This window comes from Tupaia chinensis, unplaced genomic scaffold (genome assembly GCF_000334495.1).
Source record: "Tupaia chinensis unplaced genomic scaffold, TupChi_1.0 Scaffold143584_1, whole genome shotgun sequence".
In the NCBI taxonomy this organism is placed as follows: Eukaryota; Metazoa; Chordata; class Mammalia; order Scandentia; family Tupaiidae; genus Tupaia; species Tupaia belangeri.
This window is the reverse complement of record NW_006203430.1, coordinates 4,571,020-4,588,046: the sequence shown is the minus strand read 5'-3', so window position 1 is coordinate 4,588,046 and position 17,027 is coordinate 4,571,020. Positions and strand designations below refer to the sequence as shown.

General features: G+C 42.4%; 2 protein-coding genes across 2 annotated transcripts in view; both read right to left on the bottom strand.

Annotated features, from left to right (window-relative positions):
• Positions 1-507: 507 nt before the first annotated feature.
• TXNDC2 (thioredoxin domain containing 2) lies at positions 508-2,999 on the bottom strand. The gene is made up of 2 exons (XM_006164030.3): positions 2,802-2,999; positions 508-1,870 (listed from the first exon to the last, which is right to left on the bottom strand). The coding sequence occupies exons 1-2, from the start codon at positions 2,884-2,886 to the stop codon at positions 699-701; spliced, it is 1,257 nt and encodes a 418-aa protein (XP_006164092.1). The 5' UTR covers positions 2,887-2,999; the 3' UTR covers positions 508-698.
• A 7,707-nt stretch (positions 3,000-10,706) lies between these two features.
• Positions 10,707-17,027, bottom strand: part of RAB31 (RAB31, member RAS oncogene family) — a 114,306-nt gene continuing 107,985 nt past the window's right edge. The window contains exon 8 of the mRNA XM_027766537.1: positions 10,707-14,216. Within this exon, the coding sequence (XP_027622338.1) occupies positions 14,119-14,216 (98 nt within the window). The 3' untranslated portion in view covers positions 10,707-14,118. The remainder of the gene's footprint in view (positions 14,217-17,027) is intronic.

Sequence of the window (17,027 nt, the reverse complement as noted above, 5' to 3'; positions counted from 1 at the left end):
TCTTTCCTTTTTTTTTTTTTTTTTTGGAGAGGTTTTTGCTATAGGGCACATGTGCTTGCCAGAAAAACAGAGAGAGACAGAGAGACAGAAAGTGAGAAATCACTCCCCAGAAGGGATGGCCACGCCACAATCCCTTTTCCTCCATTTTCCTTCGGGATCTTGGGCACGCAGGCACACACGCCCGGCATGAGTTTAAGCGGCCAGGTGTGGGACTCGAACTGCGGTTGACTATGTGGGAGACCAGCGACATAGCCATTACGCTAACTGCTGGTCCCTCCAATTCTTTATTTCCAAAATTATCTTATCAGAATTCCTGGTGATCTATGAACATGAGAAAGAAGGCTCCATTCATCTTTTAATCATACTTCTGTAGAATTATCTAAATTTCCAATGTTGCTAAAAATATAGCAAGCAAAATTTTCAGTGGAAGTGAAAAATAATCAAGATTGAAAAATAGAGGACAGTGGGATTTCCAATATCCACCCAAGGAATTTCTAATTTCACACTCTCTTAACAAAGCATGGTCATGGTGTGCTTTAATGCATTGACTGTTTTTGTCAAAGGGTGCAGTTAATATTTATGATTTACAAGCATTGATATTTGAACACCTACTTTTGCTGTACCTGATACGTTTTCAGAAAGAAAAAAGTCCCAAGCAATAAATAGTTGACTGTTTACAATGTTTTCAGAATATATGATTACTTTAGTTCTGCAATGGTTGCTCTGAGTTTTTCTCTTTGGGCTCCACAAAATTCACCCACCTTGTTTTCTTTTTTATAAAACTGAAAGGTTGGGATACAGAAGACATCACAGTCTTTCACCAGTTCCTCACAGTCATCAGCATCTACTTCCAGGAACACCATGTCATTGTGCTCCAGAGACAGGGAATGGAAGAATGGCCGGATGGTCCTGCAAGGCCCACACCAGCTGGCTGAGAATTCCACAGCCACTAGCCTCTCCCCAGCCTCCTTAAGCGCTGCCTTGAAGTCCTCCTTGCTCAAGATAATTTTCACCATGTCTACCTCCAGGTACTCCATCATTTCTTCTTCAGGTTTCAGAATGTCACCTTCCTCAAGCTGGATGTCTTCTTTTGAGGACTTTGGGATGTTGCCATCCTTGGATTGGGTGACTTCTGAGGATTTGGGTGCATCTTTGGGCTGATTGGTTTCTTCTGAGGACTTAGAAACATCACCCTCCTTGGGCTGACCGGTTTCTTCTGAGGACTTAGGAACATCACCCTCCTTGGGCTGACCGGTTTCTTCTGAGGACTTAGGAACATCACCCTCCTTGGGCTGACCGGCTTCTTCTGAGGACTTAGGGACATAACCCTCCTTGGGTTGACTGGTTTCTTCTGAGGACTCAATGATGTCACCCTCCCTGGGCTGAATGGTTTCTTCTAAGGACTTGGGAACATAACTATCCTTGGGCTGGATATTTTTTGTTGAGGATTTCAGGATGTCACCTTGCTTGGGCTGGATGGCTACTTCTTTAGGTTTCAGGATGTTTCCTTTCTCAGGTTTAGTTTCTTTTGGGGACTTCTGGGTGTCATTCCTCTTGAATGGATTGTATTTTGCTAAAGACTTGGAGATATAGCCATATTTGGACTGGGTGGTTTTTGTAGTGGATTTGGGCATATTGCCCTGCTTGGACTGGATGTTTTTTGCAGTGGACTTGGGGGTGTTTTCCTGTTTGGGTTGGGCGGTGGTTGCTGAGGACCTGGAGATGTCATTGCTCTGCTGTGGGAACTCAGACTCCTCTGTGGACAGGCGGAGTGTGTTGTCAATCACAGGGACAAAGGCCTTCTCTTTGATTTGGGCTGTTTCCAAGAGCTCTGGGACCAGGACAGCCACATTGTTGGACCTATAAAGGACTTTCAGAACAAAAAGGGCAAATAAATAAAGTAAAAATGCAAAAGAAGGAACAAAATAACACTGATCACACAGTCCAAGGAAGATTGTCATTCTTAAGCAATCACAAGTAAAGTTATTGATGTTAATCAATAACTTAATTCAACAGAAGGCCAAAGAGCATATGTACAAGGGGTTCTTCAAAAAAATTAATGGAAAATACATAGCATGAAAAACTTATGCATGAATTTCCGATTTTTTTACACCATTCTCTCACACATTTTTTAAAGTCCCTTGGAAATCTTTCTTTTCTTTAATTTTTCTTTTTTTTTTTTTTGAGAGGTTTTTGCTATAGGGTGCGTGCGCTCTCCAGACAGACAGAGATAGAAAGCGAGAAATCACCCCCCAGGGGGGATGGTCACGCCGCAATCCCTTCTCCTCCATTCTCCTCTCGGGATCTTGGGCATGCACGCACACGCGACCGGCATGAGTTTAAGCCACCGGATCTGGGACTCGAACGCGGTCAACTACATGGGAGTCCAGTGACATAGCCATTACGCTAACTGCTGGTCCCCTTTTTTAAAAAAATTTTTCTATAGAGTATGTACATTCACTAGAGAAAGACAGAAAGAGAGAAAGAAAGTAAGAAATCACCCTGAGGGGGTAAGGCCACACTGCAATCCCTTCTCTTCCAGCCTCCTCTCATGGTTTTGGGCACACACGCACATTTTCCTGGTGTGTTTTTCAAGCCACCAGGTCTGGGACTCAAATTAAAGGCAGCCACATGAGATCCCATTTCCTTCATCACCACAACACCAGCTGGGCCTATATATATATAATTTTTTTTTTTTAACTACAACATTCTCTGCTTTCTTTTTTCTTTCTTTCTTTTTTTTTTTAACACTGCTGCCCCCTCCCCAAGTACACAAGCAATCTCCTTTTCTTTCCTCTTACCATTAGTATCAGTTTTATTAGTTTCTTCTTGATGTTCCAGTCTTGTTTCTGGTTCCACTGGGGCTCCAGCTTCAACACTTCCCATTTCCAGTTCCTTACCTATACCCACTCCTGGTCCTTCATAGATGCCTTATACTGAAAGCCGTACCCTCCAACTTTTTTCACCTTATGCAACCTAAGCCCTTTATGGTTGGTCTTCCCTATCTATACTCACAACAGTGATATTCGAGCACATCATGACAGCCTCAGTGATGGTGGGCTATGCCGTGCCTGAGGCTAGGGATATGTCTTCACAGGCATTGTTTCCTGTAACACAACCACCACTGAGGTAAGCACCATTATGATCAGCTCTTTACAAATGAGAAAACTGAGCCTTAGAGAAGTAGCTCACTCAAAGTCACAAAGCTAGGAAGTAGGGCAAGCTCAAAACCACACTGTGTTGTACTGTTTGCCTGCTACCCTGCCTAAGCTGGATATTGTGAACCAGCCCTCCTATACTCTCCCTCCAGGATTCTCCAGCCCCAGCCTTCTCTTTATGACTCACCCACTGTAATCCTCTCCTATATGTCTCCTCATGGCCATGTTAGCTGCCCCTGGGAAGTGCCACATGATGTCAAATGTCCGGCACTTGCCAGATAACTCTCCACAAGCCCAGCCTGCACCCTTTCTCACAGGCATGTCCAAATACACTGCTGACATTAAGAAATACGGATTTGCTAAGGCTAATGCTATTCTATCTCCTTTCCCCCTTAATAAAATATATTTTGGTATAAAATTCCACATAGCCAAACCATTGCCAAGAGCTGGATGGAGGCTTCTACAGATAATGTGGAGGTCTTTTCCTTTAGACAGTCCTCTTGATTCTCACCCTTATGTTGCTGGGCCAAAATTAAAACAGATGAGCACTTGTTCAGAGTGCATCTCTAAAGAATGCCAATTTCCGTATCAATACATAGCACTTTGAACTGGCTGTGCTGTGTAAAGTGAGGCTAGAAAACAAGGGAGTTGCCCTGGAGTGTCAAAGGGTGTCTTCTCAGGGAAAAGGTATTTGAATCCTGATTCTGCAGGATGGGGTAGACATGGTAGACATGGCTGAGGGAACTAGGACTAGCCACAAAAAGGCTGTTTTCCTTCAAGTAAACGGTGGGAGGAGCCATGTATTTGGGGACTAAAGAAGCCATGGTATAGGAGGGTTTGTGACCAGAGGCAAGGACTATAATCACAAGTACCACCAGTTAGTAAGGGTGAGGATGCCCTCACCCTAGATGGGATCAGTGAGTCTTCAGTCCTCAGTCCTCAGTCTGGGACCAGGCCAGAGTGGTCATTTCACAAGGGAGACAGCAGGAGGCAGAGCACCTGGCCACAACGACGCAGTATAACCCTGTGCACCCGATGTTAAGGAGGAAGGGAAAGAATCTGAAAGAATGAGCTGCTACCACCATAAATAGAAAAACGTGTTCTTTAGGCTGAAATTCCTCAAACAGGTCATTTAAATTCAGTGTCTTTATTTCTCACCACCCTCCTCAAAGCCCACTGAGTTAAGGTTCATGGAGAAGAGTAGATGCACTTTAGAAAAGTGTATAAGCTATATTATATCTGCCTATCTCAGTCAATGCGGTCCTGTTATATTTATACATGGAGAGCTTAGTTGTGTGTTAGGTTTGGCACAGTTGTTCCAATTATTTTCACTCTTACGTCTGCAATTTGGGTGGATTCCAAGCAACTTGAAATATTGATGCTTCAGGTCAACTGATGGCATAGTGCTTAAGGCAGCTGGATCCCACATGGCCACTTGTGCAGTTCAAGTCCCAGATCCAGCAGCTTGAAAAATATGCCAGGTATATGTGTGTATGCTCAAAACTCTAAAAGGAGGGAGAAAAGGAGAAGAAGCGATTGTGGTGGATTATTCCTCCTTGGCAGGGGGAAGGGGAGTACCTCCTTGCTTTCTTTTTCTCTCTCTTTCTCTCTGTCTTTCTCTGGTGAGTGCATGCTCCCTTTGACAAATTGGGGGGAAAAAGAGTCTCGAAATTTAACTAAGGATCCCTGGACACCCTGCCAGGATGGGGCTGTGAGCAATGGCCCACATCTGACTTCTGGCATAAGGGCGTAGCTCTCCACTGTGAATATTTGTTGGAAAATTCTGTTCAGAGCTACTGTGGTAAGATTTGGGTTACATGTAAGTTTGCTGATGTTTTAATACAAATAGGCTACTCAAATAGATTTGACAAAGGCACATGACTCTGGCCATGGGTTGCAAGGATATCGTTCTCTGCACATTGTCCTTTGAATCTACCATTGCCCACTTTTGAAAGGAAGTCAGACAAGTGAGTTAGCAGGCTACTGTGACTGCACCTGCCTTCGGACAAATGGAACGCATAAGAGTACGGCAGTTAAAAAGATGCAAAGAAACAGGTCCTATGAAACATGGCTTAGTGCATTAATTGTAGCTTTGATGTTCAGAGTCACTATAATGAACTTACTGGGAAGAGCTTAAGCTCATTCTCACCATGAGGGAGTGTGACAATCAATGGGCATTAACGAATGAACGAATTAAAGACATGGATGGTTTACAGTTTGTATAACAGGAAACAGTTGAGTTTACACTAAAATGCTTTTGTAACAAAAATGTTAATTTATTTATTCCGTGAGAGTCAGGGGTAGAGAGAGAAATCACATGGTTTTCACACACAATTCACTCTCAGTCTTGTCCAGCCTGCATGACAGGCACACATGCAACCAGCATGTGCAGGGAGACCTCAGGGCATGAACCCAAGACCTTCCCATGTACCCTAAGCATCATGGAACACTGTGTTACTGCCTGCTGCCCCACCATGGCTGGCTTAACATACTTCATTTAAAATATACTTTTACTTTCATGACTTTTCTTAACATCTTGCAGACTACCACCTCATTTTGGCATCTGAATAAAACAGGAGAGAAATGAAACAAACTATTCCATAAGACTTTCCCATATCACGCAATACTAACTTTAAAGTCAGAATATTGAGAAACAACAACAAAAAGCATAAGATGTCACAGGCCAACATGTAGTCCTAACCACTCAGACTCTCTTGTTAACCACACACTTTTCATTTTCATGGCATAATTTGTTCCCCCTCACCCCAAATAGAAGCTTCTTGAAGATAAGGGGGATGTCTTGGCATATCCAGTCTTTTTGATGTTTGTGTGTTTGCTGTAGGGCACATGCTTGTGCAGGAGTGGCAGGGGGGTGGCGGGGGAGTGAGAAAGCACTCCAGGGGGAATAGCTATGCCACAATCCCTTCTCCTCCATTCTCCTCTTGGGCTCTCGGGATTTAGGGCATGCACACACATACCTGGTGTATTTTTCAAACTGCTGAGTCTGGGATTCAAACTGCATTTGGCCATGTGAAATCCAGTCACTTTAACTACCAAATTGGCTGAGCCCCATCTCCCGTCTTTAGCCCAGTGTAGAGTACACCATTCACTCAAAGAAAGCTTGTACAATAGGATTGAAGTGCCTGTGTCATGTGAGTTTCTTTTTTCTCACCCTCTAAGGTAAAACCCAATTAACTTCCTAAGCTACACCTAATGTCCTCTGCTACAACGCTGAGTATAGAAAGGAGCTTCCTGGAGCTCTTCAGGTGACGGCCTCATCACACACATCAGCTCTCTCTATCCCGGTGAGGTAGATACCACCTGCCAACAATACTATCTATTGGAAGGGCAGATGTTTTCAGAATTCAGGATTTAGTTTGGATTTTATAAAAGTAATTAATGTATCACAGAACACTCCAGCAGAAACAGAAGGAAGATCCTATAATCAGACAGTGGTATTTCTGTGTCTAGATATACAAACATGCACCCTGGATGGCTAAGTAATGATTATAAATAGCATTCTGTCTGTTCAGATTTGGTTTCACTGCCAAATGAGCCCATATCAAATATGGGGGGGGGGATTTCCACTCTAAGTTCTTTGTATTCTAGAAGCATAAGCATGTGTGCATATGAGTTGTTTATCTGCGTTATACATCTAAGCAGGGCTTAGGCTGATCTGCCAGAGGTCCCACTGCTGGCAAATCTTCGCCTCTACACTACATTGCCTCCCATGAAAAGAAAAAGAAAGACAACAAAGAGAAAAGTGGCAACTAAGAGGACAGGAATAACGAACCCTTCCCAGCTCCAGGGGACATCTGTGGCAACACTGCAGACACTAAGTTTCTTGTCCTCAGTGCTTCCAAACAATGACTTCACTGCATCCTGACACTGAGCCCTATGATGTGGGCACTATCCCCATTTTACAGGAGAAACCTGTGGCTCAGAGAAACCACGTAAATTGCCAATGACCATTGGATGAGTAAGGGGCGGAGCTGACTCCCAAGCCCCCAGGTCCTGCCCATCTAGTCAGAGCGCCTCCCCCAGTCAGGTTGCCCTGCTGGAGTTGAAGAAACTTCTCCTGTTTGCACTTCTTAGTTCCCTTGTCTTTTTTTCCTTCTCTTTGTTTCCTCCTTATAAGCTTGGTAATTGCATAAATCTGATGAAGCATAAATCTGACTAACCAAGTACTTTACTCACAGTAGCCCTCAGTAAATACTTGTTGGATGGATGGATGGGTGAACAGATGGATGAAAGGATGAGCGGATGAATAAGCGACTGTACAAACCTACTTGTGATAAGGATAAGGTGCTTACCTGGGAATTCCTGAGTTGTCTGCCCACCCCTCAATCCTACCTCCTCCTTTGCCAGATGTGTAGGAGGCTAGACCAGAATGACCATGTGTACACCCTGGTGTGCTGAGACTCTTTCATTTACTGCTGTTGCTTCAGCTGAAAATTAACAGTACCCCTTTTCACTCTCAAAAGTGCCCCACTTTGGGCATAACATCTCCACGTAAGCAGAGGATTTGGGAACTTAAAAAGGCAAGCTCTGATAAAGCTGGGATAAAGTTGTGCCCCAAGCTGGGGCTCCCTACTGGGTAGGAGACAGCTGGCACCTGAGACAGTGAGCCCTGTACTGCCGCCTACCACTGTCCCAGAAGTGGCTCCAGGCATGGGGTCCCATCCCATCTGTCATCCTGGAGCCCCAGCAATGGCGTAGGGATGCTGCCACACCTACCTGGGACAGCCCTCACCTAACCCTAGGCTGCTACCCCACCATTCTCTGAGGCCCCCAGAGAGGTTCATGCTCCCATTCACAGTCTGCCTGTTCCCAGGTGTTATAGCAGGACATAGAAGTGGCCTGAGGGATCCAGGTGCACAGGACGAGGGTCACAGAGGGATCGTGTGAACCTGGTGACCAAAAGTGAGAGCAGGCTTGGGGCTGATAACCACATGCCAGATGGGAATGAGATCACCACGGACAGCAAGAGGTACCAACAATTAGGAACATCTCCCCACAGGTGCGAGTGCACTCCAGAAGCTTAGATGCAATTCCCACCCTTTACCCTTGAGAGAAAGGGTAGAGAATTAAATCCTGATAAAAAGTTCAAGCCTAAAGTGACGGAAGGCACTGGGGCAACTGGGCAAAATGAGGTGAGACTAAATTCAGCTCTCTGCATCAGGCAGATGGGGTGCTGGCAAGATCATGTGATCACTCATGTAGCTGATGGAGGGACCCACCTGGAAGGAACTGAGACCTGCTGCTGACAGCCAGTGAGTCACTTTTGAAGGCAGAATCCCAACCCATTAGGTCTTTAGATGACTGTAGGCCCAGTCAACCTCTCAACTTGGCCAGTCTTATTAGAGACTCCCCTCCCCCAGCCAGAACCACCCAGTCAAGGTACGCCCAAGTTCCTGCCCTCAGAAAAAAAAAAATGTAAGATCCTAAGTTTTTGTTGAATTACGCCAATTTTTCATTTCAGGTAAATGTGTTTTGCAGCAATAGCAGATATACAGGACTTCTGAAAGGTCTTGGAAAACAGAATTAAAGTATGAGTTTATTTTGGTACAAAACATTTTGAAATTCTAGCTATAGTTTTTTCTATAATATGTATCTTCCGTGAAGTTTCTGAGACCTCTCCATATGTATCACACGCATACATAGACACTTTTGGAATTATATTCCTAAAACCAGAAAACTAGAATTAGTGAGTCACAAGGTACTGTCATTCAAATATTTTCAATATACAGGGCCAAACTGCTTTCTAGAAAGATTTTGCCAACTTATACTCTAACCCACATATATAAGACTGCCTATTTTTAGTATACCTGCCAACACTTAGTGTTACCTTTTTGTTTTTTAAACCGAGCACTGGAATGGAGGGGAGAAGATAGCTTCACTTAAGTACAAAACACCATTCACACTGCTGTAGTATATCTGGAGATGTGAGAGAAGATACTTCCTGGAGACAAGGGTTCAGGAAGTTGGGATGAAGTCTCCCTCCCCTACCAGCCAGCAGGTCTTACTCTCTGGACAGTATCTGCTGGGTCCAGAAAGTGTTTAAACACTACTTAGAACAGCCACGGTAATACTGAAGGAGTTGAGCTTAACTCAGCCCTGGGCTATGTGTCTTTGTTCTCCAGGGCCCTTTGATCAACAGGAGTTGTTTAGTAAAAATGTGCAAGTTGCCATGAAGGCCTCCCAGCTTCAGTGCATAACTCCTCAGATACTGAGTCCTATTAAACATGAAGAAAATGGAACTGAAGAGCAAGTTTATTCTGTTGTGAAAAATGTTGAAATCCATGCACAGTTTTTAGTAAGACACATTTTTATGAACTCTTTGAAGACCCCTGAAAAACAGAACAGAATGTAGACTGTAGAGCTGCCTTCCTGTGCACTCCCAAGGAAGTCACTCTTGTGGCAGTGTGTGTGGATAGAGCCCTCAGTAGCTGTGCAGTACATGGCATGGGCAGCTGAACTCTGGTCCCTGTTGAGAAAATAAAGCGAGTCGAAGCGTTACAAATGCGTACAATAACGTTTTCACGAATGTGAAAACTACACATTCATGTAGGTCATGAATGTGTGTGTCAAAACAAAAGAAAATGGAAAGGATAAACACGAACTTCATGACTGTCCTTCTCTGTGAAAGGGAAGTCAATAAAGTCGGGGAGGAGAACAAAAGATATTTAACCATTAGTAATTTTTTTTTCATTTCATGATATAAAAATACGAAGCCAACCTGACAAAGTGATAGCATGTGCTAAATTTCAAGGTGTGTGCTTTATTAGACTTTTTGTTTTTCTATGTTAATTTTTTTCAAAGAGGTGGGAGAGTGGAGACAATGAACCATACAGGATTAGGCTGACCTCTGTAATGAGCTAGAAAGTTTTCATCAATGTAATTGCCACCTCAATGTAGCCAATACAGTTTCTTTTTTTTTTTTTTTTTGGAGAGGTTTTCGCTATAAGGCGCGTGCACTCGCCAGACAGACAAAGAGAGACATAGAGACAGAAAGCGAGAAATCACCCCCCAGAGGGGATGGTCACACCGCAATCCCTTCTCCCTCCTCTCGGGATCTTGGGCACGCACGCACACACGCCCGGCGTGAGTTTTAAGCCACTGGGTCCGGGACGTGAACCCCAGACGACTACGTGGGAGTCCAGCGACATAGCCATTACGCTAACTGCTGGTTCCCTAGCCAATACCCTTTCTGAAGTATACTTAGTCCTATCCTTTTCCTTCCATCATCTCCACTCCTCCTACCTGCCCGCTGACACACACACTCATCCATGTTGCTATCTTAGAGATATCGCGTTCATTTTCATTCTCTTATGACTGTCATCATGGGATAATGCCACATTTTACTTATCTATTTCCTTAGTGGAAACAACATTTGGTTATGGCAAAGAGTGCTCAGTGAACATCCTTACACGTCTCCGCCCAGACAGGGACACACATTTCTCTGGAGAATCACCACACTTTGTGATTGAGTGTGATTCTAAAAAAATGATCCTATTGAACCTTGCAAGAAGAAAAAGACGAAGGTGGTAAACTTAGAATATTTATTAGTAAGAATCAGCATGTGTTCAACCAAAAATTACAGATACAATTGGGCATTGTTGAGGGAAACGCTTTACCATGGAATAGATACACGGTGGCAAGGTCCAAGCTGTCTGCAGTGGTGTCTTCTACGTGCCGGGACTGGGTCCAGCCCAGATGGAGGCCTTTTACACAGGCAGGAGAAAGGGAGGAGTCTGCACAACAGAGCACTGCCGTCGGATCATTGGGTTTAGCTTCAACAAAACGGTGCAGAGGGTAAACTAGATACCTAATTGGTATGAAAACAGCGGAGCCTTTCTGTTTACATAAGCTAGCTCATTGCACAACTTGCCATGAGCACTGCAGAGCAGTAAGAAGTGTAGCCCACAAAAAGGAGCTCAATTTCAGCTACCACCTGTCACAGTCCTCAATTTGATCATCCAAACCTCCCTCTGAAAATGAACTCAGTTTAAATGGGGCACAGCCTGTATTGTTGGCTAAAAATTAGTTTTAGGTCTTCAGCCTTTGAGTCTGCAAGGTAATGTCATATTCAGCACCCTAATGTGCCATTTTTAACTCTAAAATGGCAAGTCAATTATGTACCTATGTAAAATGTTTATGCAACTCCACTGCCATTCTCAGGGATTTCTGCTGGGAAACAGTCCCTGTGAGAATTCATACCTAACTTATATAACACATAGCCATGAGCCAAGCTCAGCAAATGAAATGCATTACATGTCAGCATAACAAAAACAAAATTGTATTTACACGTATACACACACCACACATGAAAGAACACAGGGGACAGGAAGTAAATTTTGGAAAATGATGTCCAAGATGTTATAACACATGAAATTACTTGGCATTGTGAAGCAATGGTCATTTCTAGGCCTTCACATAATGTTACATGGTTATGGTTCAATGAACAGAATAGCCAGAAAGTAATCTCAAGCTGAAGTAAAGGAAGGCAGGAAAGCCTCATTGGGGACAAGACCCAAGCATTCATCTCGAGAAAAGACAAATGTTTATGTGAATACTTGTGCGTTCAAGTGCAACGGACTCTCTGCTAATTGCTCCAAGTGGTGAAGAGAATATATTTCTGTCTGACGTCAATGTTGTCTAAGGCAATATAGAAAGGTAAAAGTACTGTTTCATACCCTCATATGCTTATGAAGTAAAACCATGGGCTCATCAGCTTGCTACATGTGGTTAAGACCTTGGCATTCTATGTAAATTACAAGCACGACAAACCGAGCCCACAGCTGTGGAACTTTCTGCGTAGCTAGGAAACCTGAGCAGCTATCTGGAGATAATTCCAGGTTCTCAGAGAAAGCTGGATGAGGAAAGGTGCAAAAATAAGCTTGCATGTCACCTGGAAAGAGGTCACTTCAATTTTCAGTTCAAATTTTTAAACTCTGGCAAAAGGTATGATCATTTCTTGGCCTGTGGGCAGAATCATGTCAGCAAGTATTGTTGAGAATATGGAGAAAAAACTGCAAATCTTTGCAAAGTCCCTGCCAGGATATTCAAATGCCAATAGCTAACAATTTTTGAGGTACTTGTCTGGGATAGCCAAGTGGCACTTTTGAAGCAAAAATAAGCATTTTCCAGCCTTCACATCCCGAGATGGTCCATTAGCTCTCACAAGTAGGGTAAAACAGTTAGAGCATCAAACTGACAGCACGTTCTTGAGTTGAAAAACAGAAATCTGTGATTCTGACCTGGTTCCATTTCCTTGATTACAGTCAACATACAGAAATTGTGAGCTTGGCCCTGGTCTCTCCAGAACCCTACCTTTTTGCTGATGATGTGACTTGGCGTCTCTTGCTGGTCAAGAGCATGGTGGGCACAGCCTTCCTATATTTCTAAGCACCAGCTCAGACTGAGTCACTGAAAGTTCAAGGTCTTTAATTAGCTCATGAACTCTTTCTTGACTTTCACATTGTAGGTTATCAATAAAAGTTTGTGAGTCCTTGAAAAAGTTCATGGCAAAGACAGTACCAACTGGCCCTTGCTATCACACAGCACAACTGACCTTATCTGAGACTGGGCTTTTGCAGTTTTCCTAATTCCTACAAAAGGTACTGATCTCAATATCCCTTAAGAATCACCTCCCAGTATAAGCCCTGATAGAAAAATCAATGGTTTCATGATCCCACATTTTTATAGAAATTAGAATAAGAGAATTTCAATTTTCAATGGAACTAGCTTTTATTCCTTTCAATTTTTTTTTTCTCCTGTTACTTCCTTCATATTCAGGTGTCTTTAATTAATTGGGCAGAGAGGAAACCTGAAAAAGAAAGTTTCTGTTGAACCCTATTCTCAGTTCATTGACAACCTAGGATGAGACCTCTGGCTAGGCCTAATACTGTCCTCCCCAACCCTGGCAACACTTACAATTTTTCAGTTTTGTAGATTTTTGGGTTTAGAATTTTAAGGTCCTAATACTTCCTCTGGCTGGCTTTGCTGTAACCTATTATTAATTGCTATTATCAGAAGTTTGTCTTACAATTAGACTCGAACACCCTCTAGTTAATTTTCTTCCCCTAGATATGACACTATAATGTATTTTCTTAATAATATGATATTCTGTTCACTAAACTTCTCTAGGAGAGTGGGAATTTATTACTGTAGAGGTGATGCAAGGCAAGTGGTCTCTTGAATAATATTTATATCCTACACCTATCCCTGCTCACAAAGTAATGGACTCTTCCAAACTAGGCCTCTCAATCTCAAAATTACATGAACTATTTTAGTCTGATTTGGGTTGTTTGTTTGTTTATGAACCAAACTCAGAAATATGTTAATCAATTAAGAGATACAGACAGCAGTTTCTAATATATCTTTCTCCTCTTTTATAATAGCTCAAATCTCAGCTTGAGTGATGGCCCAATTACACTTCTGATTTCTTTCAGAAAAGTAATAAATAAAGGCTTACTTCCAAAGCCAGCTAATAACTAACCTTCTGAATTAAATTTACGTTTTAGTGAAGGCTGGTTAGGTGACAAAGGCAATGGCATTGAAGAAGCTACTGAAATTTGGCTCGGTAACACAGGAAACCAGTGGGGACTGTCAACTTGGAATCCCACATACATAATAAGGCAGCAAGATTTTTGTACAAATCCAAGAAATTTTTCAGGTTTTTGACAACAAAACGCAATTATACTTATTAGATAATAAGTATAATCCCTCCTGTGTGCAGCTCTTGCACAGAAAGGTCATTCTGTGGTGGTGGTGGTGAGGGTTTTCCAGAGTTTTCTGAAATCTTTTCTCAGGAATGTTTCCTGTCCCATTCCCTGCAGGTCTTCTAGGGTGCTCACTCTTCTCAAAGTGGAGTGCTGGGCACCGAGAGCGAGGTCCTTCAGCAGTGCATGGGGACGTGATCACTGGCTCTTCAGGTACCATGGATCATGATCCTCAGTCAGCAGCAGCGCCGGCTGCCTGGTGCCGTTTGCTTCCCAAGTTTGATTGCTCCATTGTTTCCATTTTCATGGGGGTCCAGGGGTGGGATCTGGCGGCCTGGAACAAAAAGGAGACCAAAGTTGAGTTCTTCTTCCCTCAGTCAACACTGCGTAAACAGATCTTCACCCTGTCTCAACACCTCTACTCAATGTTTGGGTTGTAGAGAAAACAGGTGCTCCAGGAATAGCTCTTTTTTTTTTTTCTCTCGCGCTCCCTTCTTCTCTTCCTCTTTCCTTGCTTTCTAGCTCTCCTGTATGAAGTCAAATTCATGTTAGAAAGATAAGGAAGGGGTTGACAGTAGTAGTAGTAGTAGTAGTAGTAGTAGTGTAAAACACTTTGTGAGGCTGACCCACATGAGGTTCTGGGTTCATGTCTGAAGACCTCCCAGAACATGCCAGGCATGCACATGCCCATGATGTTGGCAACTGAGGCTGAGAGTGGATCATGGAATGAGGACTCTGCAGGGATGCTGATCTCTCTCTCTCTCTGCATATACATTATATATATATATATATATATATATATATATATATATATATACACACATATGTATATGTGTGTGTGTGTGTGTGTGTGTGTGTCTGTCTTTCTCATTTGTAGGGGGAGAAGAAATAAAAACTATTTTTAAAAAAGAATAAATTAAGGAAAAGTACAAGTAGTTTCCCAACAATGCAGATATCCTGGGATTGGAAGATTTCCAAACACCTTCTATGCACATAAGTGCGTTCATTCCTACATGGCCTCCCTGCAGGGCCATCTTCCTTTAATGACCAACTTCATGGTATTTTGACTTCAACAGTAACAGTGAGTACTAGTCAAGGCATTCTGCTTCTCAAAATAGAAATGGAATGAGAATTGTTATCTTCTAATAATATAATTTATTAACACTCAGCTCACTTTCTCTCATCCTGCAATGCACTTAGGTCATTAACTGGAAAGTCCTACAGAGATACTCTTCACAGGAAACAGTACTTAAATATCATCCACAAGAAATCTTATTTTCACTTAATTTAATTTATAAATTATCCTAGAGTCTCTATAAATACAAAGTAGAAAATAAGAATGTAAGAGGCGGACAGGGAGGTAATGGCTAAAGGATATGATTTCTTTTTGATAATAACTTCCTTTTTTTCTTTATTTCTTTCTTGTTTTTTTTTTTTTTTTTTTTTTTTTAGGGTTTTTTTCTTTAGGGGCGGGCACTTTTCCCTTTTTGCTATAGGGCACGTGCACTCTCCAGAAAGACAGAGAGAGACAGAGAGACAAAAAGTGAGAAATCACTCCCCAGGAAGATGGCCATGCTGCAATCCCTTCTCTTCCATTCTCTGGGGATCTTGGGCACGCACGCACACATGCCCAGTGTGAGTTTAAGCAGCTGGGTCCGGGACTTGAACCACGGTCGACTACACGGGAGTCCAGCGATATAGTCATTACGCTAACTGCTGGTCCTGATGATAACTTTCTAAAGTTGACTGTGCTAATGGTTACACAGTTCTGCAAATACACTAAAAACCAGTGAATTGTATAAATGAAATGGATAAAATGTATGGTATGTAAATTTTACCTCAATAAAACTGATTGTTTTTTTTTTTTCCCCCAGGACACAGAATCTAGAAATAAGTTTAAAATATGAAGTTTTACAGACTTTTACAGATATCATCCTCACCCAACCCTGTGAAGTTAGCATAAAGGCCATTACTGTCATCATTCTATAACAACAGAGAAGTTGGGTGATTTGCCGAAGGTACTACCTATAATAAGTGGTGCAGTCGGTTCTTTGATTATAACCTACATCTTGATTTTCTGATGGATCCCAAAGCCTGTGTTCTTCCAATTATACTTCATTAGCTCTCTATTCTACTTTTCATTTTAAAAAAGAAAAATATTTATTTATTTCTTCTATGTGCAAGAGAAACGTACAAAGAAAGAGACAGACAAATAGCACCCCTAACAAGGTCTTTAAGCCATAACCTACCCCCAACTTCAGCCAACCACAATCACGGGCTCATATGTGTCTGCTATATTCTGAGAGGTCTTTTTATTTTTAATTTTTAAAAATAATTATTTTCTTTATTTATCATTATTTTTTTTTCCCCAATTTGCCAGAGAGAGACAGATGGAGAGAGCGAGGGAAAGTGAGAAAGCAAGCCACAAGGCCCAGGACTTGAACCTTAGTCAGCCATGTGGGAGTCAAACACCTCAACCACTATGCCACCTGCCAGCCCCCAGAGAGGTCTTTTGATGCAAATCCAAAACTGTCCTGAGTGGGTCAGCCTTTCAAAGCATCTCATTTCAGTGCTGTGCCACCTTCTGGACCCTATTCTACTTTGCTATCCCCCCAAGAAAAAGGCATGAACTTCCACATAGTCAACCACTGCTCTGGAAGCTTAAAACCCATGCCAGGCACATGTGCATGCATTCCCAAGAGGAGAATGGAGAAGAAGAGATTGCGGCATGGCCATCTCTCTGTCCTTCTGTCTCTGTCTCTTCTGGTGAGCACAAATGCCCTATAGCAAAAATCTCCCTCAAAACAAACAAAAAGCTAGAATGAGATTTTTAAAAAACAGCTAACTAGTATATTAATCTACTAAATAACTAGTAATTAGAAATGGAAGGGAAATTAGTCCAAAGTCTTTTAATGTAAGGGGATGTTACCTAATGAACACAGAGCCAGACCACCACCAGAGACGTATCAGAAAGAGTTGATTCCAAAGGTATTAAAGCATTGTGCAGAGTGAATGGTATGAACATTCATCAAACTCAAGCTAAAAGCTTAAGGTCATTGGCATTATTATTATTATTATTAATTTTTAAGAGAAATTTTTGCTATAGGGCACATGTGCTCACCAGACAGACAGAGAGAGACATAGA

What these genes read in the sequence shown, in the direction of transcription:
- TXNDC2 (XM_006164030.3), bottom strand. Translation starts at nt 2,886, where the DNA reads ATGGGAAGTGTTGAAGCTGGAGCCCCAGTGGAACCAGAAACAAGACTG. An exon ending in TAATAAAACTGATACTAATG is followed by an intron (nt 1,871 to 2,801) that starts GTAAGAGGAAAG and finishes TTGTTCTGAAAG; the next exon opens with TCCTTTATAGGTCCAACAAT.